Source organism: Chiloscyllium plagiosum, unplaced genomic scaffold (genome assembly GCF_037043375.1).
Source record: "Chiloscyllium plagiosum isolate Xiang-an unplaced genomic scaffold, Cpla_swu_hap1 HiC_scaffold_16, whole genome shotgun sequence".
Lineage (NCBI taxonomy): Eukaryota > Metazoa > Chordata > Chondrichthyes > Orectolobiformes > Hemiscylliidae > Chiloscyllium > Chiloscyllium plagiosum.
Genome location: NW_028270154.1, coordinates 16,686,065 through 16,712,253, shown reverse-complemented (window position 1 = coordinate 16,712,253; position 26,189 = coordinate 16,686,065). Strand labels below are relative to the sequence as shown.

The 26,189-nt window shown below is 39.1% G+C and overlaps 1 protein-coding gene across 6 annotated transcripts in view; it reads left to right on the top strand.

Annotated features, from left to right (window-relative positions):
* LOC122556491 (uncharacterized) overlaps positions 1-24,264 on the top strand; it is a 61,840-nt gene extending 37,576 nt beyond the window's left edge. For 3 of the 6 annotated variants that reach the window (XM_087995171.1, XM_087995174.1, XM_087995173.1), the window contains exons 7-12: positions 547-654; positions 2,682-2,780; positions 5,675-5,752; positions 9,664-9,720; positions 14,255-14,307; positions 14,435-24,264. In XM_087995171.1, the coding sequence (XP_087851297.1) occupies positions 547-654; positions 2,682-2,780; positions 5,675-5,752; positions 9,664-9,720; positions 14,255-14,307; positions 14,435-14,497 (458 nt within the window). In that variant the 3' untranslated portion in view covers positions 14,498-24,264. Of the gene's footprint in view, positions 1-546; positions 655-2,681; positions 2,781-5,674; positions 5,753-9,663; positions 9,721-9,877; positions 9,965-14,254; positions 14,308-14,434 lie in introns of all 6 variants that reach the window. The other 3 variants (XR_015759706.1, XR_015759707.1, XM_087995172.1) reach the window with 3 other exon arrangements.
* Positions 24,265-26,189: the final 1,925 nt, after the last annotated feature.

Here is a 26,189-nt window from a genome sequence, read left to right as displayed (position 1 = left end):
ACAGGATAATGGCCTCACCAATGCCTGGTTAACAGGTGGTTCAACAAAATGTCCAAGTTCTGAGACGGGGTCACTGGACCCAAAACATTCACTCTGATTTCTCTCCACAGTGGCTGCCATAACTGTTGAGCTTTTCCAGCAATTTCTGTTTTTGGTTAATTTCTGTCCTCATGAATTCAATTCTTAATCAAATTGTCATAATTCAAGAATAATGCCAGGCAAGAGTATAATTCACCTGTTATGTAGGGGAAGCACCACAGCTATATCAGGTTCTTTGGTTATTGGTCATCTGCATACATCTTCTTTCAAGAAAGAATGATCAGATTGCAATAATTTCATTCTTTTCCTGTCCATAACTGAAGTGGTTGTAGACAGTTCAGTTGTAACATTCCAACACTGCTATGTGAAGTCAGTTGATTTCTCATCTATATGGCTGAATGTTAAATCAGGCAGAAATTTTACTTACTTTGACATTAAAGGAGCTTACTTTGTTTTCTTCTAGTTTAAAACAATAACCCATGAAATCTGACCTTCTCTTTCTGACAGAACATTCTGCCTTTCACCACACCAACATCATTGTATTTGTGAGTCTGGCTCTTCTTCTCATCATTGTCCTGGTATTGGTGTTGAGTCTAAGAAAGTGCAAGGGAGCAGGTAAGCAACAAAAATTGCTGCAAACAATTTCAGATCTTGTACTCTTTAGGGAATGTGGCATGTATTTCCAAACATTATGACTAAAACGTAATCCATTGGGTTTAATTGTAGCAAGTCCTAATCTGCAGTCAGCCTGTACTCAGTGACCTAAATTGGCTCCAAGTCAACCAACACCCTGATTTTGAATTTTTCATCTGTGTTCTCAAATCATAGTGTGATTCTCCCCTCTCTTTTTTTTATTTCCTCAAATCACACATTCCTCTGAGATATCTGTGGAACTCTAATCCTGACCTCTGTACATTCCCAATTATGGGATAAGCTGCAATGCCATTTGGGTGAATTCCAGGATTTTGACAAAGTGACAGTGAAAGAACAGTGATATATTTCCAAGGCAGGAAGGTGAGTGGCTTGGAGGGGATTTTCTAGCTGGTGGTGTTCCCGTCTATCTGCTGCCTTGTCCTTCTAGATGGAAGTGGTCGTGGATTTGGAAGTTGCTGTCTGAGGATCTGGTGATTTTTGGAATACATCTTGTACATAGTACACACTGCTGCCACCTACTGTCGGTGGTGAAGGTAGTGAATGTTCATGGATATGGTGCCAATCAAGCAGGTTGCTTTCTCTTGGGTGATATCAACTTCTTGAGTGTTGTTGGAGCTGCACCCATCCAGCCAAGTGGAGAATATTCCATCACGCTCTTCACTTGTGCCATGTAGATGGCGGAAAGGCTTTGGGGAGTCAGGAGGTGAGTGACTCACCATATTATTCCTAGCCCCTGACCTACGCTTGCAAACACTGCATTTATGTGGCAAGTCCGGTTGTATTTCTGGTCTTTTTTATAATATTGATGTGATGGTGGTGAGCTGTCATCTACAACCATTTCAGTTTATGTGGTGTAGGGACCACATGGCTTAGATGTGAGAACTGACCTACTGGATTGGAGGATAGAAAATGTTACCTATCTTTTCAAGAACAAAGGGAGTAAGCAATCAGTGAACTACGAGCTAGTCAGCCTAACATTAGTCACTGGGAAAATGCTGGAATCAATTATTTACACAGTCTTGATAGTACACTTTGAAAAGCCTTGCAAGTCCAGCAAGAAACAAGGAAAGTAAGAACATATTGATCATTATTCCAAGAGAATTGGGGAAGAGAAATAAAGAAGTCTTGCTAAAATGTTGTAGGTTTTGGTGAGAGAACAGCTGCCCAGGACCCAAAAGAAATAGAGAATTGTGAACACATCCCAGTCCATCAAGCAAACTAACCTTCCATCCATTGACTCCATCTATACTTCTCACTGGCTCAGAAAGGCAGAGTCAAGAGTGTGGTGCTGGAAAAGCATAGCAGGTCAGGCAGCATCCGAGAAGCAGGAGAATCGACATTTTGGGCATAAGCCCTTCATCAAGAATGAGGCCTCACTTTCTCCCTCCTGACTTGGAAAGGCAGACAATATAATTAAAGACCATTCCCACCCCAATTATATTTCTTCCAACTTCTTCTATTGGATGAAAGATACAAAAGCTTAAACATGCATAGTAAAGATTCAAGAACAGTTTCTTCCTTGCTATAATTAGACTTGTGAATAGACCTCAAATTTAATGCTGACCTCGCTGCTTGTGCACTTTCTCTGCAGCAATAACATTTTATTTATCACTGTGTTCTATTACTCTGATGCACCTTATATTATGATCCATCTGTACTGCATGCCAAACAAAACATCTCACTGTACCTAGGTACATGTGACAATAATAAATCAAATTTGATTTGATTTATTGGGTGTAGTTTTCAATCTTCACATTTATGAAAGGACATTCTGAAGAACGTTTAAATTCATCTGCAGCTCTTGTTTATCTCGGGGATAAAGATTCCTTGTTTGATAAGTTGCTGTCAATGAAATCTTTGCATTCTGCTACAGTGTCTTTTGCAGACAATACAGACTATTACCACTGTACTGACTTAGCTAATTTTTTAATATTAAAATGAACATTTATGAGGAAAGCGTTTTAAGGCACAAACTCTTATATGAACAGGCTCGAAAAGTCAAAGACCAAAACCTGTGCAACGAAAGGAAAATGTAGAAGATACATCACAACCTGTTTCAAAATTTAATGAAGTTCAGCAAATGCAAGGTAACATTTAGACACTAATAATGGAAAGTCTAGCACTGTACTTTATTCACTGTAGCAATTTTACTTTTGTTTTGTATTTTCTAGCTACGCCTTAACATAAATTCAAATACAAAAATGTCATGCATTTAGCGGGCCACATCCAAAATTCCTGTGGAGTACACACAGGGTATCTTTTTAATTATTCAAATAACTTCTTATATTTATTGTTAGGTCTTTATAATTATCATAATTAGGGACTCACTAAAGCCTTGTACACAGGATACTATGGACATTAACCCACTTCAAGATTCTAGTTAACAGCTCATCCTAAACAACACCTTGGAGTAAGATAATTGCTGATGGGAATAGTCACTGTGCTCTACATTTAGGAGCACTATGTTTATTTTTTGAGACTAAAAGTGTGAGTGAGAGAATGGGGTCAGGTTAGTAGCAAAGGGACTTCTGTTCTGGATGGGTCATGCTTTCCAAGTGATTACATTCTTCTCAGTTTATTACAAATGCATTGTGGATTAAACACCACATTTCATGGTTCTGCATCCCCTCAACAATCCTTTAGGCTCCAATGTTCAGGTACCATGTTTAAAAGGTGCACTTCACTCTGAGCTTCGGCTCATCATCCCAATCTACTCTGGAATTGTCAAAGACCATGCAAAAAGACCATGTTTCCCTGTGGATGGCAACATGAGGCTATCCCGACTGTCGAAGGCAGCTATGGAGGTTAGCACCCATGGGCAATTCAGGAGAAGCAAGCTCCAATGCTGCAAGAGAGTGAACGATCTGCTGATCTCTTGCAGGGTATTTCATTCTACCGACTTACTGATTCATTCTCCTGTGGGTGTGGGATAGCACTGGAAAGTTGCAACTGCAGAGAACTGTCAATCAGGAAGTTGGGTGCCAGGCATTTTCATCAGATACTTTCGGTGTAATCCATACCTTGTAAATTCATTGCAGCTACAAGTGCAGCATAACCTGTTCCAAAGTTTTACTGCCTCTCACATGCCTGACTATATTCAGACTGAAACATAAAGTGAGCTACAATGTTCAGCACCTCACGCACCACCAACTCACTGAAACAAACACAGAAAATGCTAGAGAAATTCTGTCAGCATCTGGAGATTAAAAAACAGTTACAATTTTGGGTCTGCTATAACTCTTCTTCAACTCACTGACAAAAATAGGACAATTGGACATTTGATAGAGTTTCACTAAAGACTTGCATGGGACAAGGAAACAACCACATAACATGACGTTCTGAGGTTAGTACCCTCTCAAGTTCAAACCCATTTTCCTCTCCTAATTAGGTTTGGTGGTGTCAGCCAGTGGTTATCTTGTTTGGATAGGAATGTTGGCCCAATTAGATTGTGCCCCTAACACTGAAAGCATTTGTACAAAGAAACATCTCAGCTATGAATGAGTGAAGTAAACAAAGAAGGTTGCATTCACTGGAGCTTGGATGATGATGCCTAATAAGACAGTCACACGTAACTCACTATGTATGGAAAGCTGTCCGACTGAATATTTTGTGAGAACATAACAGCAAACCTTTAATACTCTGTTGGGAATCTGAATTTTTGCCTCTCAATCTTCTTTTACTAATTTAATGTTATCATCCCTTATAAAGAATACTATCCATCTCCTTTTTCTCTTTTGTTTATCCTTCAAGAATGTATACCATTGTTGGATTTTTCAGTTCCCAATCTCAGTCACCCTGCACCCACCTCTCTATAACAGCAATGAAATCATTTCAATTTATGAATTTGTATCAACCTTTTGCATTCAACCTTTACAGACATTCAGTCAGAGCACTTAATTGAGCTTTTTAACATAATTCTCAATTTATTGCCTACCAATGCTCTATCTTATATTTTTGCTTATAATCACGTACTTCCTTTTACAAGTTCTGATTCCATTGAATTCGAGCTTCCTTTTAGATTCCCACATCCCACCAGTCTAGTTTATATCCTCCCCAAAAGCCTAGCAAATCTCCTAATGAGGATTATTAGTCCTGGTCAAGCTAAGATGCAGACTGAAATAAAATCAGAAAGTGCTGGAGAAACTCAACAGCTCAGGCAGCATCTGTGAAGACAAAAACAGAGTTAATGTATCGAATCCAGTAATCCTTCATACTATATCTACCTAACTGATTAATCAGCAACTCTTAGTATCACTTAGAATCTTCTACAATGAAGTTGAAATTACAAGCACATCAAAATGATACCCTAGATTAAATCCCATCAATACTTAGTTATGGATTTCAATTAATGGTCCATTTAATAAAAAAAAACTATGGATGCTGGAAACCAGAAATAAAATAAGGAAAATACTGGAAAAGCTCAGCAAGTCTGGCAGCATCAGTTAACAGAGAAACAGTTTTGAATCCACTGATTCTTCTATGGATCCTTCTTTGGATTCTGGTTAAGAGCTGGCTTTGCTGCCTTAACACTGCCTTATCTCTATGTGGTTATTCATTTCCTGGAGGTATAAACCGTCAACCACTAAATTGAGACTGTGGAAACCCTGACGAAGGGCTTAGACCAGAAACGTCGATTCTTCTGCTCCTCAGATGCTGCCTCACCTGCTGTGCTTTTCCAGCACCACAGTCTCGACTCTGATCTGTAGCATCTGCAGTCCTCACTTTCTCCTAGTGAACCACTAAATGCCAACACAACATTTGCCACACATGTTCTTGCATTCTCAAAACCTCTCAAAACAATGAGCGTGAATCATTCAGAACAGCCTGAGGGTTATATTTAGAAAATGTTCTCTTTCCTAAGTTCTAATTCCATTTTGTGGATGACACAAATATATTTCAATATTGTATATAATAAATACAACCATATGAAAAAAAATTCAAGTCAAACTCAAGATTTATTCAGACAAACCTTATTTTGCAGCAGATACCGAGTCACCAGTGCTTGGAACAAGTAGTTTTTCTGAATATGCAACTGTCAATAGGAAGGCAAAAGCAGACAGTAAGTAACTGAATCATATTACGTGCTTCTATTTGAAAAAATAATGTCAGATTTTATTGTATGAAACTTTGCTTTTAGGTTAGTACTTTTTGTTTGAAGTTCTTCAGATCTGCAATGATAAATACTGGGATATTTTCACACAGTTTAGTAATATACGACTTTGTAAAGCTGTTGTAATATTAACACCTTCAAACCCATCACACAAAGTTAGATTCACTAATCTTCGTCATTGCATATATCATATGTTTGCAATAAGAAGGCCTGTTTAAAATTCCTAAGAATATAAGTCATATGAAGATACATTCAGACCAGCCATTACTTCCCAGTATGATTGGTTAAGGCAGCAAAGGCTGTAGTGGTACTGTCAGAGTGCTAGCGAATCCATAAACCTCAGATTAATGTTCTAGTGACATGGGCTCAAGTCTCTGCATAGCAAGTGGCAATGTCTGAATTAGTTTTAATAAAGCAAGTCTAGTAGAGATATTGTCACCACTACTTATTATTGTAAAACTCTCGAGGTTTGCTTATGTCCTTCAGCAAAAGAAATCTGCCTTCCTAAACTGGGCTTGCTTACCTGGGACTCTGGATTCCCAGCAATGTGGTTGACACACAACTGCCCTCTGTGCAATTAAGAAAAGGCAATGCTAAATGCTTGTTGAGCAGGTGATGCCATCATTCCATGAATTAATTTTTAAAAATTAGCTGTAGATCTTAACTACTTGCTCAACAGCTCCAAGGAGGGGTGAGATTCTCTCCAGCATAAACTCTTCCAATGATCTCTTCACCTCTCAATACCTTCAGGGATGGAGAGGTTCTATGAAAAAAGGGCAAATAATTGGCAAATGAATTTCAGTGTCAATATGTGTGGTGTTATATTTTATTTATAAAAGATAAGTTATTATTTGGGACAGGTTGGGATAAGGGAGTAAACCCACCTGGGTGAAGCCTAGAAATTCAGCTGGAAGATGGTGTGATCCCAATGATGCTGGTCAGAGATCTAACAAACCTACACCCAAACCCACCTGCTCTTGGCTTTTAAAAAATTGTGCTAACACCCCTTCATATGTCTAATCTATCGAAACCTTTCACAATTTTAAAGACATCCCTTAGGTACCCCCACCCAACCAACATTCCCATTTTAGGATGCAAGTGATGACCTCTAAATTCTGGTGCCATCCTTGAAAAATTCATTTTCACTCTCCTTGGTGCTTACATGTGCTTTTTATAAGTTAACAGACAGAATTGTGCACAATTCCTCAAATGTGATCCAATCAAGAATTGATCGGAATTCAGCATAGCCTTGAATTGTTGGGCTGAAAGTGCCTAATAGATCTGAGCAAAATGAATACAAGAAGACACTTAGGTATAAAGCAAATGTATTAGCTTAATATAATTTAGGTAAATGCAAACTAACGAGTCAATCTATAAGCTCGAACTATTTTAGACATATTCAACAAATGAGTATCACTGCCCTCTGCCCTTTGGGGACTCCTGAATATCGGCTGGTACTTGGACTATACCTGTTTCCACGGCACCAAATCTTAAACTCCAGTCCGATTGTGAAAGTACGTGGCCTCCTCTCACAAACTCCAATTCAATGGGAAGGTCCATGGCCCCAATCACTCAAGCTCCAGTCCGATGGGAAAAGTCCCAATCTAACCAACCACAGTCAGATAGTGAAAGTCCACAGCTTCCTCTCACAACCCTATGTCTGATGGGAAAATTTACTGTCCCACTCTCAAACTTCAGTCTGATGGAAAATCTACACTCCCGCTCTCCAAACCCCAGTCTGATGGGAAATTCCACAGTCTCCCTCTCCAAACCCCAGTCTGATGGAAAAAATCCACAGTCCCGCTCTCACAAATGCCAGTCTGATGGTGAGAGGAAGGGCATGTGCCCGAAACGTCGAATCTTCTGTTCCCTAGATGCTGCCTGACCTGCTGTGCTGTTCCAGCAATAAAGTTTCAGCTTTAATCTCCAGCGTCTGCAGACCTCACTTTCTCCCCTGATATTAATACTATTCTGGTTGTTTACTGTATCACTGTTTGATTGTCCTTTTAGTACTTCTCCAGATACTCCATTGAGCAGAAAATAGGTTGAAAACATTTTCAGGTAACTCCATGTAAAATTCACACAAACTAATAATTCCCACCAAACCTCAAGGTCAGGTACTTGAATTATAGAATCCCAATTGTGTGGATACAGGCCCTTTGGCCCAACAAGTCCACACTGACCCTCTGAAGAGTATCCCACCCAGACCCATACCCCTACCCTATCACTCAACATTTTCCCCTGACTAATTCACCTAACCTATGATTTGGAGATGGCGGTGTTGGACTGGGTGTACAAAAGTTAAAAATCGCACAACATCATGTTATACTCCAACAGGTTTATTTGGAAGCACTAACTTTTGGAGCACTGCTCCTTCATCAGGTGGTTGTGGAGAATAAGATTGTAAGACACAGAATTCATAGCAAAGTTTATAGTGTGATGTAACTGAAAATATACATTGAAAAAAACCTGGATTGTTTGTTAAGTCTCTCATTTTTTAGAATGACCATGTTGGTTTCAGTTCTTTCATATGTAAATCGCAAAACTTTTTTTTGAAAGTTACATTCTCAAATGAACTTTAACAATTGGTGTCGTGTTGGCCCAGACAATGTATCAAAGGTGTGAACTTCCCTGTGAGGCTATATGTGCCACAATAGTCAGACTGATCCTAATCTAAAAAACGGATTTACAGAATCTGTTTGCGACGAGTTTGAGGTATCTGTTTGCGATTTACATATGAAAGAACTGAAATCAACATGGTCACTCTAAAAGATGAGAGACTTAACAAACAATCCAAGTCTTTTTCAATATATAATTTTAGTTACATCACACTGTAAACTTTTGCTATAAATTCTATGTCTTACAATCTTATTCTCCACAACCACCTGATGAAGGAGCAGCACTCCAAAAGCTAGTGCTTCCAAATAAACCTGCTGGACTATAACCTGGTATTGTATGATTTTTAACTTTGTGCACCTAACCTACACATCCCTGCATACCATGGGCAATTTCACATGGCCAATCCACCTGATCAGCACATCTTTGGATTACTAACCCCCAATCAAACAGGATATTTATGCATGAGTATGTTTTTCAAGTACTTTTCTGCCTTATTTCAATTGCTTCTTGTTACATCCAATTAATGCTTCATAATAACGCTTAATGGTTAATGACTTTCCTGAAGAAGGGCTTATGCCTGAAACGTCGATTCTCCTGCTCCTTGGATGCTGCCTGACCTGCTGCGCTTTTCCAGCAACACATTTTTCAGCTTAAAGGTTAATGGTTTGACAATATCATAATTGAGCCCAACACTACAAACCATTTTACCTTTCAATTCTCCCCATTTTTAAATAAGTTAATTCTTTGTGTTTATAAGGCCTCATTAATTACATTACTACTGCAGTGAGCTTCATAAGGCTGAAGTTTACAGTCCTTGATGAGCAAATTTGGAAGCAGGTGGATGTGCTTCATGAAATAATATGATTGGAGTAGAGGCTGCTCAGTGCTTTGGTGCCCACCTTTCATTTTTCAAAAAAAAGTTATAAGCTTTTGATTTAATACTGTCTTCAACACTTTTAGCAATACCACCAAATGGTGAGTTTGTGCCCCAAAATAATGTGTTTTTGAAAATTCTAAATTAGTTCTTTAAACAGCTTGTCTCCCATTCTATAATTTAATACAATTTGTTAAACTACCTTCACCAACTTTTAGACTAATTGCAGATGAAACTAACATATTAGCATATTCAATATAAAATGTTACCATGCCGTGGTGACTTTAAGTTAATAACATAGTTTAGGGTATGTTCAGAATCTGCAAATAGAGGTAAAAATTCTTAATTTCTGTCTTATTCTGTGCAGACACAGAAACAGAAGATATTCATTATGCAACAATCAATTTTCAGAGAACTGCACCAGGTAATAAAACTTGCATCATTTTTATCTTGTTTAAGGTGAGGAATATTAAGGTTGGAAAATAAGCCTTATTTAATTATAATGATCTATCGCCACCTGCTGGTGGCATCAAGCAATCCCAGAGTTATGTTCTTTCACTTCTCGGTACTGTGTGTTTCAGATTATGGCTCAGTGGGTGTATCTTCTCTCTGGCAGCTCAAGTACCACGGGAGAGATGTGAGCACAGTAATATAGTATTGCAGCAATGGTATGTTACTATCTTTAAGTGAAGACACTATCCCAAAGTCCTGTATGCTCCCTGATGGTCACGAAAGGTGCTAGAGCACCAATTTGGTGAATATAGAGGAGTTCTCGCTGCTGTCATGGGTATCGCTTATCCTTCAAGCAACATCAAAGCAGATAATAATGATCTGGCCATTATCTGTTTGTTTTTTTTGTCAAATCCTGTTTTACATAAATTGACTCCTGTATTTCTTGCATTGCGACATGTGGAACACTAAAAAAGTATGTCATTATCTTTCTAGTGCAATGTACTAGGGTTGGAAAATGTACAACACAAATGTGATTTCTTCTGTTTGGTCACCAATCTTTGGTCCACTTGCTGTGAAGAGGCATCAAGTGGCCTCCAAGTATAGTTCCACATTAATATTGAATTCAAGAAAGAATTGTGGTATGGGTCGGATCCTAACAGAAACTACATGGATAATGCAGAATTGGAATCAGTACATAATAAAGCATCTCAACAATCAGACTTGGATGACAACCTGAAAGTTATGAACTCCAAGTTTATCATGTTAGATATTTTCTTATCAACCTATTCAGGGACGCTATATAGCCTGAAACCTGAACCTGGGTCTGCCTGCTCAGAGGCTGTGTCACTACAACTACCCCATTGAGCCTTTAATCCTATCGTGCTATGTCAAGAAGTTGAACTGCATAATGTTTAGATGAATGCCAGAAAACCTGTGAATATTGTTTTGTTTCATTATTAACCTTTAGAGAAAGGTGCTATTTTACCACTTCAATCACCTTAACTATGTGATTACCCTTTGATACTCTCTGAAGCATACTTTTGCTCCCATATGTAATTACCTTCTCAGTGGATGGGGAGATGATCACTAAATCTGAGTCCACCATTTGTAGGGTAGCATGGTGGCTCAGTGGTTAGCACTGCTGCCTCATAGGACCAGGGTCCCAGGTTTGGTTCCAGCGTCAGGCGACTGTCTGTGTGGAGTTTGCGGGTTTGCTCTGGTTTTCTTCCACAGTCCAAAGATGTGCAAGTCAGGTGAATTGGCCATGCTAAATTGCCCATAGTGTTAGGTGCATTAGTCAGAGGGAAATGGGTCTGGGTGGGTTAATCATTTGAGGGCCTGTTTCCACACTGTAGGTAATCTAATCTAATTTCCTGAGGAAACTACATAAATTATCCTAGATTTGTGTTTGGACAATGTAACATCCTTCCAAAGAATAAAGCATGATAAATATAAGCATCATTGCAAATTTAATTCATAGAATCAGTTATATCTTTTCAATTGGAAATATTTCTATCAAGGAGTTTCTGTAATAAACAACAATTTAGTCACAGCATTTTTTGAATGGACTATGGAAGTTGCGATCAATATGGAACAAGAGCAAAAGGAAAGCAGCTGACATTCTTGGATCATATCACACCAAATATTCAACATATGGACAGAAAAAGAAATGTATTTTATCCATCTGAGTACTACACACTTACCTCTGAGTAATGATGTGGTTTTAGCAATAAAGCCATATTAAATTTGCTTTTACATGTCACAAGAACATAGAAGATAACATGAAAATTCTTCTCAAGGCTCATTTTCCTGTTTGTATCTCAGTACCTATAGGCCAAGCATTAACGATGGGATAAGAAGTGATGGCTTGTGGCAAGAGAAGAGGTGAATGGCAATTTTGAGTAGGGCAAACATTACTGCTGTACTTAGGATATTTCTAAGGGATTGCCTAGTGAAGCTATAGGGGTTCAACTCAAAAGTAAGAGGGGAGTGACCACCTTGATGGTACAGTACTATAGATTCCCCATTAATCAGCAAGAAACTAAGGAGCAAATGTGTAGAGAAATTGCATATACATGTAAGAATAATAGGATTGTAATAATAGGGGATTTCAACTTTCCAAACATTGCATGGGACTGCCAAGGTGTTAGGGGCTTGAATGGTGATGAAGTTGTTAAATGCCTTGAAGAAAAATTTCTTTATCAATATGTAGATGTGCCCTTCCCTTGGGAAATAAGGCAGGGGAAGTGACTGAAATGTTAGTCGGAGAGTACTTTGGGACTAGTGATCAATGTTCTAATAGTTTTAAAATGAAATGGAAAATGACAGGCCTTTTATAAAATTAAAGTTCGTAATTGGAGTATGGCAAATTTTGATGGACCTTTCAAAAATTGATTGGGGTAGTCAGTTCACAGGTAAAGGGATGACTGCCAAGTGGGAGACTTTCAATAGTGAGATAACGAGAGTTCAGAGCCATTATGCTCATTTTAGAGTGAAAGGAAAGGCTGTTAAAATTAAGGAACAAAGGATGGTTAGATATTGAGACGATTCAAAAATAAAGAGATGGTTTCTGTTAGGTATAGACAACTGGGATCAAGTCAATCTCTTGAAAAGTATAAGAATTGAATGAATAGGGCAAAAAGGGGATTGCCTTGGAAGATCTGGTTAAGGATAATCCAAAGAGATTTGACAAGTACAACAACAGCAAAAGAGCAACTAGAGAGAGAATAGACGCCACTAAATATCAACAAAGTCATCTATGTGTGGAACCACAGCATGTGGGAGTGATATGAAATGAATATTTTACATCAATGTTTACTGTACAGAATGAAATGGAAGCTAGGAAACTTGGAGAAATAAATATTGATGTCATAAATGGTTCACATTACAGAAGAGCAAGTGCTAGAGATTTTAATGGTCAGTATGGACAGGTTGGACCGTAAGGTCTGTTTCCATGCTGTACATCTCTATGACTATAAAAGTGTATAAATTTTCTGGACCGGATCAAATGTATCCCAGGATGACATGGGAAATTAGGGAAGAAATTGCAGGGCTCCTAACAGCAATATTAGTACCACTTATAGCTACAGGTGAGGTAGTGGAGGATTGAAGGTTAAGATTATGCCTTTCTTCAAGAAAGACTGTAAGGAGAAGTCTGTGAACAATAGATCTGTGAATCTGACATCAGTGGTGGATAAGTTGTTGGCGGGGACTCAGAATTTACATGCATTTGGAGAGTCAAGGACTGATTCGGAACAGTTAGCATAGCTTTGCGCTTGAGAAATCATGTCTTACAAACTTGATCAAGTTTTTTGAGTATGCAACCAAAAAGATTGAGGGCAGAGCTGTAGACATTATTTACAAGGATTATTGTAAAGCTTTTAACAAGGTACCACACAATATTCTAATGAGTGAACATAGATCAAATAGGATTCAGAGAGAGCTTGTCAATTGGATACAAATTGACTTGCTGAGACAGATAGTGCTGGTGAAGGGTTGTTTTTCACACTGGAGACCTATGACCAATGGTGTTCCACAAAGATCAGTGAGAGTATCAGACTTGGGATGTCATGTTGCAGTTGTACAGGAGTTTTGAGAGGCCTCTTTTGGAGTACTCTGTATAGGTCTAGTTGCTCTGCTACAGGAAGGATATTATTAAATTGGAGAGGGCTCAGAAGAGATTTACTAGGATGTTGCTGTGATTGGAGGATATGAATTATACAGATAGACTGGGATTGTTTTCACTGGAGTGTTGGAGGTTGAGGGGTGACCTTATAGAGATTTATAAAATCACAAGAGGCATAGATAAGGTGAATAACAAAGGTGTTTTCCCCAGGCGGGTGAGTTCAAATCTAGGGGATTTATTTTTAAGGTTAGAGGAGAAAGAGTTAAAAGGGACCTGAAGGGCAACATTTTCACACAAAGGGTGGTTCGTATGCGGAATGAACTGCCAGAGGAAGTGTTGAATTCAGGTACAGTTGCAACATTTAAAAGATATTTGGAAAAGGTACAGGAATAGGAAAGGTTTAGAGGAATATGGGCCAAATGCAGGCAAGTGGAACTAATTTCATTTCAGAAACTTGGTCAATGTCGACAATGTACTGCATGACTCTATGATTCTATAACAAGCATCTTCTTATATTGTCCCTAAGTTTCAATGGAAATATGACTGCTTCACTTTCTTCCAATGATTCATCTGAAAAAAAGCACCCACTTCCACCAGTAGTTGAGTGAGCCAACAAAGGATCAGGCAATCTTCCAACAACAATGGAAGGAATTAATTTATATTTTTGATATCCCTGTGATGCATTTTCCAAATGCTATTCTTAGTATGGATGTCAGTCATACAGTTCAAACCCCTGAGCTCACTGTCAATCAATGTCATGTTAATCTATTGGTCATATGAGTAAAATGCAAAATATTGAAGAGGTGTGAATTTCATGGTTGCCATCTATTTTTCATCCCAATCTGTCAATGCTGTTATTGTGATGTTTTAATTATTCCAGGGAGCAAAAAGGGAGCAGAGAGAACACAGAGCAACAAAAATCCTTCAGAAGTTGTAAGTACAATAATTCCTGGGAGTCATAATATATCCCAAAATATTTATCATTTGTAAAATTATTGTCAGATGTAAAGGGATGCAAAAAGTAGTCTTTCATTATAAGCAGCCAATTTCTCTCTTTCAGGAATTGGACACTTCAAACGAAGAAGATTCCTTTACTATCTATGCACAAATAGCACATGTGTAAGATCAATAATCTTCAGACATAGCAGGAGGAGTTTGGTCTTATATTTGTAAAATATACCATTTATTTTTGGGAACTGATTTTCTGATTTCTGAGTAGATTAAAGCTTTCTTTCTGTGTACATACTCTGATTTTACACACTTATCATATCATATTTTAAACATTAAAATTGCTCACAACAGAAACCATCCATAATTTTTAAACTTCATCTAGAGTTTAACAGCTCAAGCACATGCCAGGCAGGAAAAAAAGCTTTGTGCAACAATAAATGAAAAAAAGGTGTTTTTCTGCCCACTCAATGAACGTGACAGAATAACAAGAACAAATAACGATGATCCAGTTATGCAATGTATCCTTTAAGTTTTGTCTAATTGGGTCACTGTTGAATATTCATCCTTTAATAGCCACCAACATGAAACAGATCATTCACCTGTTGTTGGCTATGAATGTGAATTTCCACGAATCAAAGTCTTGTCATGTATGTAGTTTGGCATGCTACATGTTATTCTCAGGTATCTCAGTTGATAACTTAATCATTTAAATGTTTTCCATTGGACGTATTCTCATTTGAATGAGCATCAAAGCTTTCAACCACAAGTATTGGTTCTGAAACATTGTGCTGTTTTCTCATGCTACACCAGAGTTAACATAACTCTATCATTGGATAGTTCAATTCTCCAAGTCGACATGAGTTGATAAAATAATGATGCATTATCAACTCCAACATTACGGTAAGAAGTAGCACTGATTTATTCATCCCGTATATCCCATGGAAGTATCTCAGGTGGAAATGGGAGAATCAGGGGATAATCTTACAATGTCAGCTAATTTCCTGAGTGGCATTTGAATTTCCAATAATTAGTTGAAAGGAGGATAAAACAGGATTGTACATTTTGTAACATTTACTGTGTCAGCTCCATAAAATATGACAGAGATCATTAATTATTGTGAAAAAAATAATACTTTCTTCTTTATTTTAAATTGGACTAAGATGGACTAAAATGGCTGTTACAAATCATATGATTTTCAAGTTGGCTGCAGCTTTAGAAACTCCAACAGTATTATTGCAACATGAATAGGCAGCTAAAGAAGCATCCTTATGGAATTTCACACCTTTCACTGTCTGGACATTACAGCCAACAAACACAAGAAAAATAAAACAGTAAAGAATATGTCTCCCAGTAAGAACTGGTACCAAAAAGAGAGATATCAAAGCTCCTAATATCTGCAAAGGTATGTCATTCCCCCAGAACGGGGTCCAACGTTACTTCCTTCATTCTTCAGCTGAGGCAGATTCATCAACTCTGTCTCTATTCTGCAGTGGGGCTAGAATCGCAGGGTACTCCACTTAATGGTATATTACTCCTTTCATTATGAAGACCAGATTCTCAGATTTATCACTTCAGATCCTCCAGTAAATTTTAACTGGACAGTTCCCAAAGAGGATGTCTTTTACGCCCCTTTGCAAAATGTGTTGGAATTTGATAGTACCCATTCTGCAGAAAGTTTGGGCAAGTTATTGAGGTTTCAAAGAAGCTGATCTTATTGAAATACATCAGATTCTGAGGAGATATGAGAGGATTGCTGCCATGTGGGTGTTTCTCCATGTTGGGGAAACTAAAGCTAGGGGGCACAGTTTCAAACAAAGGGCACCCCATTTAAGCTGGAAATGGGGGCCTTTTTCTCACAAAGTATTGTTACTCTCTATCGCAGTGAGCCGTCAAGGCTAACTTATTGAATATATTAGGCTGAGCCAGATAGATGTTTCATCTCACAAGGGAGTTGGGTGTCATGGACCACAGGTACAAAACTAGAGTTAAGGCCACCATCAAATCAGCCATGATTGAACTGAAGGCTTCATGGGCCAACTCTGGCTCCTATTTCTCATGTTCCCCTTTTTTGCCTCTTTTGAGCCAATATTTTTATCTCATCTTGAATACATATGACTCGTTGTTAAAGATATCAAGTGATATGTGGACAGTATGGAAAATGAAAAGGAGATGAATGATCAATAAGGATCTTGTGTAATTACAAAGAAGCATTGATGCCAAATAGAGTCATAGTGTCATAGAGATGTATAGAGTGGAAACAGACCCTTCGGTCCAACCCATCCATGCCGACCAGATATCCCAACCCAATCTAGTTCTACCTGCCAGCACCCAGCCAACATCCCTCCAAACCCTTCCTATTCATATACCCATTCAAATGTCTTTTAAAATGTTGCAATTGTACCAGCCTCCACCACTTCCTCTGACAGCTCATTCCATACACATACCATCCTCTATGTGAAAAAGCTGCCCCTTAGGTCTCTTTTATATCTTTCCCCTCTCACCCTAAACCTATGCCCTCTAGTTCTGGACACTCCGACCCCAGGGAAAAGACTTTGTCTACTTACCCTATCCATGCCCCTCGTAATTTTATAAACCTCTATAAGGTCATCCCTCAGCCTTTGACACTCCAGGGAAAAATCTCCAGTCTGGTCAGCCTCTCCCCATAGCTCAAATTCTCCAACCCTGGCAACATCCTTGTAAATCTTTTCTGAACCCTTTCAAGTTTCACAACATCTTTCCGATAGGAAGGAGATCAGAATTGCACGCAATATTCCAACAGTGGCCTAACCAATGTCCTGTACAGCCGCAACATGACCTCCCAACTCCTGTACTCAATACTCTGACCAATAAAGGAAAGCATACCAAATGCCTTCTTCACTATCCTATCTACCTGTGACTCCACTTTAAAGGAGCTATGAACCTGCACTCCAAGGTCTCTTTGTTCAGCAACACTCCCCAGGACCTTACCATTTAATGTATAAGTCCTGCTAAGATTTGCTTTCCCTAAATGCAGCACCTCGCATTTATCTGAATTAAGCTCCATCTGCCACTTCTCAGCCCATTGGCCCATCTGATCAAGATCCTGTTGTAATCTGACATAACCCTCTTCGCTTTCCACTACACCTCCAATTTTGGTGTCATCTGCAAACTTACTAACTGTACCTCTTATGCTCGCATCCAAAACATTTATGTAACTGACAAAAAGTGGAGAACCCAGCACTGATCCTTGTGGCACTCCACTGATCACAGGCCTCCAGTCTGAAAAACAACCCTCCACCACCACCCTCTGTCTTCTATCTTTGAGCTAGTTCTGTATCCAAATGGCTAGTTCTTCCTATATTCTGGAGATCTAACCTTGCTAATCAGTCTCCCATGGGGAACCTTGTTGAACGACTTACTGAAGATCATATGGATCACATCTACTGCTCTGCCCTCATCAAACCTCTTTGTTACTTCCTCAAAAATCTCAATCAAGTTTGTGAGGCATGATTTCCCACGCATAAAACCATGTTGACTATCCTTAATCAGTCCTTGCCTTTCCAAATACATGTACATTCTGTCCCTTAGGATTCCCTCCAACAACTTGCCCACCACCGACGTCAGGCTCATTGGTCTATAGTTCCCTGGCGTGTCCTTACCACCCTTCTCAAACAGTGGCACCACGTTTGCCAACCTCCAGTCTTCCGGCACTTCACCTGTGACTATCGATGATACAAATATCTCAGCAAGAGGCCCAGCAATCATTTCCCTAGCTTCCCACAGAGTTCTAGGGTACACCTGATCAGGTCCTGGGGATTTATCCACTTTTATGCATTTCAAGACTTCTAGCACTTCCTCCTCTGTAATCTGGACATTTTGCAAGATGTCACCATCTATTTCCTTACAGTCTATATCTTTTATATCCGTTTCCACAGTAAATACTGATGCAAAATACTCATTTAGTATCTCCCCCATTTTCTGCGGCTCCACACAAAGGCCACCTTGCTGACCTTTGAGAGGCCCTATTCTCTTCCTACTTACCCTTTTGTCCCAAATTACTTCAGCTCCTATTTCCAAACCTACTGATGGTTAATTCCTCAGCTACAAAGAAAGAGGATATTTGCTTATAATGTAATTTCTCAAGAGAATTTCAGTTCCTTTATACAGTTATGGCTGAGAATTTAAGTTTATTGCACTTGTATCTGTTGATGCCAGGATCTTTGCTGCTCACCCACACAACTTTGTCTTTTCATACAAAATAGGATATCTTACTGCAAACATGATTTCTAAAGGATTGATCTAAGTACCTTGGAATAGCTTAATAAGACCATAAGACCATAAGACATAGGAGTGGCAGTAAGGCCATTCGGCCCATCAAGTCCACTCCGCCATTCAATCATGGCTGATGCGCATTTCAGCTCCACTTACCAGCGTTCTCCCCGTAGCCCTTAATTCCTCGAGACAACAAGAATCTATCAATCTCGGCCTTGAAGACATTTAGCATCCCGGCTTCCACTGCACTCCGTGGCAATGAATTCCACAGGCCCACCACTCTCTGGCTGAAGAAATGCCTCCGCATTTCTGTTCTGAAAAGACCCCCTCTAATTCTAAGGCTGTGTCCACGGGTCCTAGTCTCCTCGTTTAACTGAAACAATTTCCTAGCATCCACCTTTTCCAAGCCATGTATTATTTTGTACGTATCTATTAAGTCTCCCCTTAATCTTCTAAACTCCAACGAATACAATCCCAGTATCGTCAGCCGTTCCTCATATGTTAGACCTGTCATTCCAGGGATCATCCGTGTGAATCTCCGCTGGACACGTTCCAGTGCCAGTATGTCCTTCCTGAGGTGTGGGGACCAAAACTGGACACAGTACTCCAAATGGGGCCTAACCAGAGCTTTATAAAGTCTTAGTAGTACATCTCTGCTTTTATATTCCAACCCTCTTGAGATAAGAGACAACATTGCATTCGCTTTCTTAATCACGGACTCAACCTGCATGTTTACCTTTAGAGAATCCTGGACTAGCACTCCCAGATCCCTTTGTGCTTTGGCTTTATTAATTTTCTCACCATTTAGAAAGTAGTCTATGCTTTTATTCTTTTTGCCAAAGTGCAAGACCTCGCACTTGCTCACGTTAAATTCCATCAGCCATTTCCTGGACCACTCTCCCAACCTGTCAAGATCCTTCTGCAGCCTCCCCACTTCCTCAGTACTACCTGCCTGTCCACCTAACTTCGTAACATTTATTTACTCTGCATTCTGAATGTTTCATTTTTCAAACTTGACAAGGACATCAGCTACTTATTTACATGTTTTCATCTCACATTGTATAAGATTCCGAACAACGGATTTCCTATAACACAAATAGTTGCCTTTTTGCTTGTTATAAGCTGGTCTGCTGGCGACTTACTCAATGTAGCAGTTTCCTTCAATACATGTATCCACCTCCAGCTCTAGATTTGGTTAATTTAAAATACTCCTGACTTGCTCCCCCGAAATTGTACCACCTGCAGCTTTGAGGACATTGAAATCTCTGCATGAACTTGATTGGCATTCCATAGTGTGAGTTCAATTACTGTCCCTGCCTTTCAACCAGCCCCAATAATGAATAAATGCAAGGAAGAGCAGAAACTCTACATCTCCCAAGGATCTCCCTGAAAGCTATTAATTTCTGGTTGAGTTCTTAAAGCACAGCAGTTATACTTTACAGTTTTATACCATCACTCTTAGTGACATGTCTCCCATTCTCAGCCCAGTGTGCGTGAGGTGGTACAATATCTGTTTTTACAAACCAGCCTCTGATCTTTGGAATCAAAACCATGATTTGAGAAAGTGGAGGTTTGGTGCATTAAATCTTTGGACAAAGCCTCTTAAATAATGAAAATAGAATTCATAGCACATTTCTGACACAAGGTTTATTAAAGGTCATATTGATAAAAGTACAAGTGTACACATATCGAATGTCTTCTGGTAGCAAATATGAAAGATTTGATCATGGTGTCAATCAACAGATGATACAAACTTGATACTAGCACTGTCATGTTCTCTTACTTCCCCATAGCTGAACATGCATTCAGTGATGTGAAGGATGTCATCCCCACTCCTCACTGGCACAAACAACGCTTACTACTCATATCCCCAGTGTGCTGTAAACAGAGATCAACTACTTACATTTACTTGCTGCATTATTTATTTTTCCTGTTCCTGCAGGCTGATATCTGTTGTGTGCTTTGCTATATGTGTTGTGGGGTTTGGTTAACTCTGTTGATTAGGTGGGCACAATGTGGTGTAGAATAGCACCAACAACATGGCTTTAATCACTGTACCAACTGAACACCAATTCAGTTTTTCAAACCATATTTGAATCATTCCTTTAAAAATACTAATGATAGCAATAGGATTGCCTGCCTGGTGGGAAGAGGTGTTTGCAGGGATGCTCAAAGCTCTGAACACTGAAACACCAGAAACTGAGGCTGTCAATTTGGACAAAGTAATTAACATCTCACCTGTGAAAATACAGAGCAGGCAGGTTTCTTGTTCCTTTGCAGCTTAGGTACTGACATCACTGAGTTGTATACATTCAAGGCTGAGACAGAAAAATTGGCTGAAAGTAGAAAGCGCATGGTAGCTCAATATGGGAGCTTTATATTTTGTGATGGGGAACAGAGTAGTCACTTGGTGGCATGTAAGATTATACATCAACTGGAAAATGACAGATAGCAGAGCTCTCACTTCATCAGAGAAAGTGCAGTTTTTACAATTAAAAATTCATTAATCTGTGAAGTTCCTGGATTGATATTTGAAAGTTCCAGTTTCTCTGCAACATAAAGGCAAAGTCAGACTCCTCTCCCACTATCCCCATAAATGGACCATTGAATGGTTTGGATAATTGAATCACAGCTGTAATGTTCAACTCTGAACAAGGCTCAGGAGATGATTGGTCCAGGAAAGAGGAACCTAGAGAATAAATCAGGAACAATATAACCAGGTTCTGAAGTACTTAACTTTCAAAAGTGCAATTTGAGAAATCAATATCCTGAGCAAATAAATTGTCTTGAACCCCAGGAGCATTTACTTTACATGGTTCATAGTCTCTTTGGGTAGAAGATAGACCATAAGACCACAAGATATAGAAGCAGAGTTAGGCCATTCAGCCCATTGAGGCTGTTCTGCTGTTCAATCATGGCTGATATGTTTCTCAACCCCATTCTGTCTCAGACCCTGAAGCATCAAGCAGCTGGACTCAGGTGGCCAAGACCATGTTGTTGAACCAATAGCTGAATGGTACCCCATGGAAGCAGTTCACAGGGAGCAGTTACTGAAGATCAAAAACATGGTGATTAATGTTGGACAGGCAGTTCACTTGACGGTATTGCAAAACCAGAATTGTGTTCGGATGATGACTCAGTGAAGTTGCGTCAGACAGCAATGAGGAACCCTAGAGTGATCACATGTCTTGAAAGCCGGGGGTGGGGGTGCATCCAGTGTGGGGATGTCTACTCGAATGCCAGAGGATGACACAGGGATAACTTACCAGGAGGTGCCAACTGAAGCAACACCAGCTGCCAACCACATTATCTCTGGAGACCTGTCCAAGCTACATCCCTATTTATGTGATCTCCCATAAAGCCTGGATCCCATGGGAAAGTATCAGTATGGATAAAAGTCTCAAAAATTCATCTTTAATAAATGTTGGATACCATTGCAATGTTTACCAGTTGCCCAGATTAGTGATGCACAACTAAATGCTGTCACCATAATGGACTTGAACGTGCATCCACTATGGCACAACTGAATTTACTGATCACATATTCATGGAGGAAACAGTTACTGTCCACCAGCTTGCATTCCATGGGCAGCAGTGAAGAGTAAACTATTGTTCCAGGCCCAGAAATACTCCCAACAGCACTCAATGATCCTTGCAATTCCCATTGACTTGACTGGACTTCCTGATGTTCTGAAACAACTTCCTTTCCCAGGAATGTCTTCATTAATTATCTTTCTGTCTTTATTATCAGAACTACCCCTCCTTTGTTTCCATTCTACGTGAAAATTTGAAGTGTTGTGAATCCTGAAATACTTATTTTTCAACTGTTGTTACCTTGCAAATATGTCTCTCTGATAGAAAGTAGTTTAGATTAACTCCCTCTATTTGTCCTACCTCTGGTTTTTATTCAGTCATGCTGGCATGTCATCAGATTCGTGGGGATTTTCTAACTTAAAATAATCTGTGTACAAATGAGACAGTAAGCTGTTTAAATCAGCAATATTTTTGTAAAAATAAGAAGGAACATTAATGTGAACTTAACCTCCTGCTCTGCTTCCTCTATGCATGTCTCAATAATGATTGGGTGTTTACCCTGTTTGCTGCCCTCAATGTTATTACACAGCTGGAAATGCCCTTGGATTAAACTGCTTTCTGCAAATGGTGGTTCTGAGCCACAGATACGTCTGGATATTTTTAAGCAGCTTTCTTCGAGGGCTGCAGTCATTGCTTCACTGACCACAACACCCAACCAATTTGTCTGCACCAACCCTATTGCAGTTCTCCAGCACCACCACTCTGCAGAATTAAGAATGACAGTACATGTGAAAAGCGCAGCAACTCAAATCTGTCTCACAGCAGTGGAGACTTTCATGTGTATGAGTCATAATGTCCAAATGCACTAAAATGAGCAATGTCATGTTTCTTTTGAAAGGTAACTTCTGTTGGAATGTGGGCCACACACCATGCTATTCACACAAAGCAAGTCTCCCTAAAAACAATGTGTTAACAAGCGGGTCATATGTATTCATTAAAATTAGTTGAGAGATATGTTCTCAAAATATTGTGAGAGCTTTCATGATCTTCTTCTAAATAAAAACAATGGAAATCTGAGAGGATAAATGAGGCACGCCTTGGTCTAATTTATAAATTAAAAACAATGTTATTGTCAGTGCATACTCCCTCAGTATTGTACAGAACTATCAACTGTCAATTTAAAGCAAAATACTGCAGCAGGTGGAAATCTGAAACAAAGTGAATGCTGGAGAAACTCGAGTCAGTCTAGTGGCATCTTCGGAGAAAGAAACAGAGCTATGCTTCATGTCACTGTGACTCTCCTTTTGAACTGCTGTCAACTCTATCGAATGTCAATGTTGTAATCAATTCTCCGAACCATGACTTGACCTCACAAACACTGACTCATAGACAAGTTCGTATTTTAAATTGTATTTATTCAAGATTAAACACATTTACAACATTGTAATCATTCATTTGTTCTGTAGAATTGTTCCTTCACCTGTTTTTAGATGTAAAGGTTAATGCTATAGAAATTAAAGTCATCATTAAGGACATGAGGAAGGATATATTGGCATTGGAAGGAATGCAGCATCAGTTAAAAAGAATGGTACCTGAACTTCAGGGGGGATATCCTGAGGACAGTTAATACAAATTAGGCCTGTGATCTTTTGAATTTAGAAGGTCAATGTGTCATCTAATTGCAAGCTTCAAGACATTAACAAGAAAAGACAGTGTGGTTGAAGATAAACAATTTCCACTCATTAGGGATTTGAGAAATAGCCTGGATAGTTTGAAAATTGAGGCCAAAAGGTTGTAGAGAAATGATGGGAGGTTCTTCTACATACAAAAAGGGTGGAGATGTTCATAACTCTCTTCCAATATGGCAGCAGATGCTTAATCAATTGATAGTTTCAAATCTGAGATAGATAATTTCTCATTAAGCAAAAAGATATTTCCGAGTATGGGTCAAAGACAGATATATAAAGTTAGGCTGCTGATTAACAATAATTTCATTGCATGGTCAAACAGACCTAAGGGACTGATGTATTCCTGCATTAACAAGATTGTTATACTGTTTAAGCTTTCTTTCAACATTTATTAGCTTCAATTTATTCATACGTTTCATCCATAAATTCTGTATTTTAAACAATAAATCTTCACACAATAACTCTTATACATCTATGTTGGAATTCTCATTCATGGTTAAACCTTTTCACTTATGAAATAAGACAATGCTTTGCTGAATGATCACAAACTGTTCTATGCATTAGGTGAATGTTTGTTCCATCAGAATGCATTATAATCTCCATCTCTGAATTGGAATTAGTGTGTTGCTACTGATCTAATATAGGTAGCCCTGTAGAAAAAAAATATACAAACACACAATATAACCACATATGATAAATGCACACATATGCATGCTATAGATGTAAATTGCACATATATGTACAATATATGAACACAAATGACATACTCATGCACACATTATACCCACACATGGGATATATACACACACATGTGCATAATATACATGCGCGCACACAAAACATACACATGAAATACTCACATGCACATCATATATCATACCAGTGACAAATGCATACACATCAATACACACTCCAAAAAAAGCTGCCATGGAATTGTCATATCAAAATTCTTTTAAAAACCACAAAAAAATTCTAAACTGGATCTAAACAATTTAGTTCACGCCCTTAAGAATTCTCCTTACAAGCAAGTCAAGCTTTATTAACAGCATGAGAACAAAGTGGAAGGTCTGTGATAAGCCAGAGGGCAGTGACTCAATGATAGCAAGAATTACTCACCCATTCTGTTCTGAATCAATGGAGTCAGAGAGATCAACAGCTCAGAAAAAGGCCTTTCAGCCCATTGAATCTGCACTAGTCAAAAAAAATAACCTAACTATTCTAATTCTACTTTCCAGCACTTGGCCCATAGCCATGTAATCAAGTTCACATCTAAATACTTCTTAAATGCCTTAAGGGTTTCTGCCTCTACCACCTTTACAGGCAATGAGCTCCAGATTTCCACCAGACTCTGGTCAAATATTTTTGCCTCACAAAAAAAAAATAAACAGGAGATAATAAAAAAAAAATAAAGACTGGTGCACTTTGTGTCTTCCACTGTGTCTCCCATCTGCACACACACACCATGGGTGCTGGGGATAAAATAAGCACTACCGCACTTAGGTGGTAGTGTGGGGGTTAAAGGGAAAAAAAATAAAATAAAATAAACGGGAGATTTGCTGGACAGTGTTTAGTCACTGGCCACCCGGGTGTTTTCCTATCTTCCTGGTGGTGGAAATTAAATAAAGACTGGTGCAGTTTGTGTCTTCCACTGTGTCTCCCATCTGCACACACACACCATGGGTGCTGGGGATAAAATAAGCACTACTGCACTTAGGTGGTAGTGTGGGGGTTAAAGGGAAAAAAAAAAATAAACGGGAGATTTGCTGGAAAAAAATATATATATAAACAGGAGATCCTACCCTCCCCTTCACTGTTTTGATCACACAGCACTGTCCCTTGCTGTGAAGGGCAGTGTTTGTCACTGGCCACCCGGGTGTTTTCCTATCTTCCTGGTGGTGGAAATTGAATAAAGATTCGTGCACCTTGTGTCTCTCACTGTGTCTCACACTTGCGCACACACACCATGGGTGCTGGGGATAAAATAAGCACTACCGCACTTAGGTGGTAGTGTGGGGGTTAAAAAGAAAAAAATAAATAAATAAATAAACAGGAGTCAAAGGGCAGTGTTTGTCACTGGCCACCCAGGTGTTTTCCTATCTTCCTGGTGGTGGAATTTGAATAAAGATTGGTGCACTGTGTGTCTTTCACTAAAAAAAATATAAACAGGAGATCCTACCCTCCCCTTCACTGTTTTGATCACACAGCACTGTCCCTTGATGTGAAGGGCAGTGTTTGTCACTGGCCACCCGGGTGTTTTCCTATCTTCCTGGTGGTGGAAATTGAATCAAGATTGGTGCACTTTGTGTCTTCCACTGTGTCTCACACCTGCACACACACACCATGGGTGCTGGGGATAAAATAAGCACTACCGCAGTTAGGTGGTAGTGTGGGG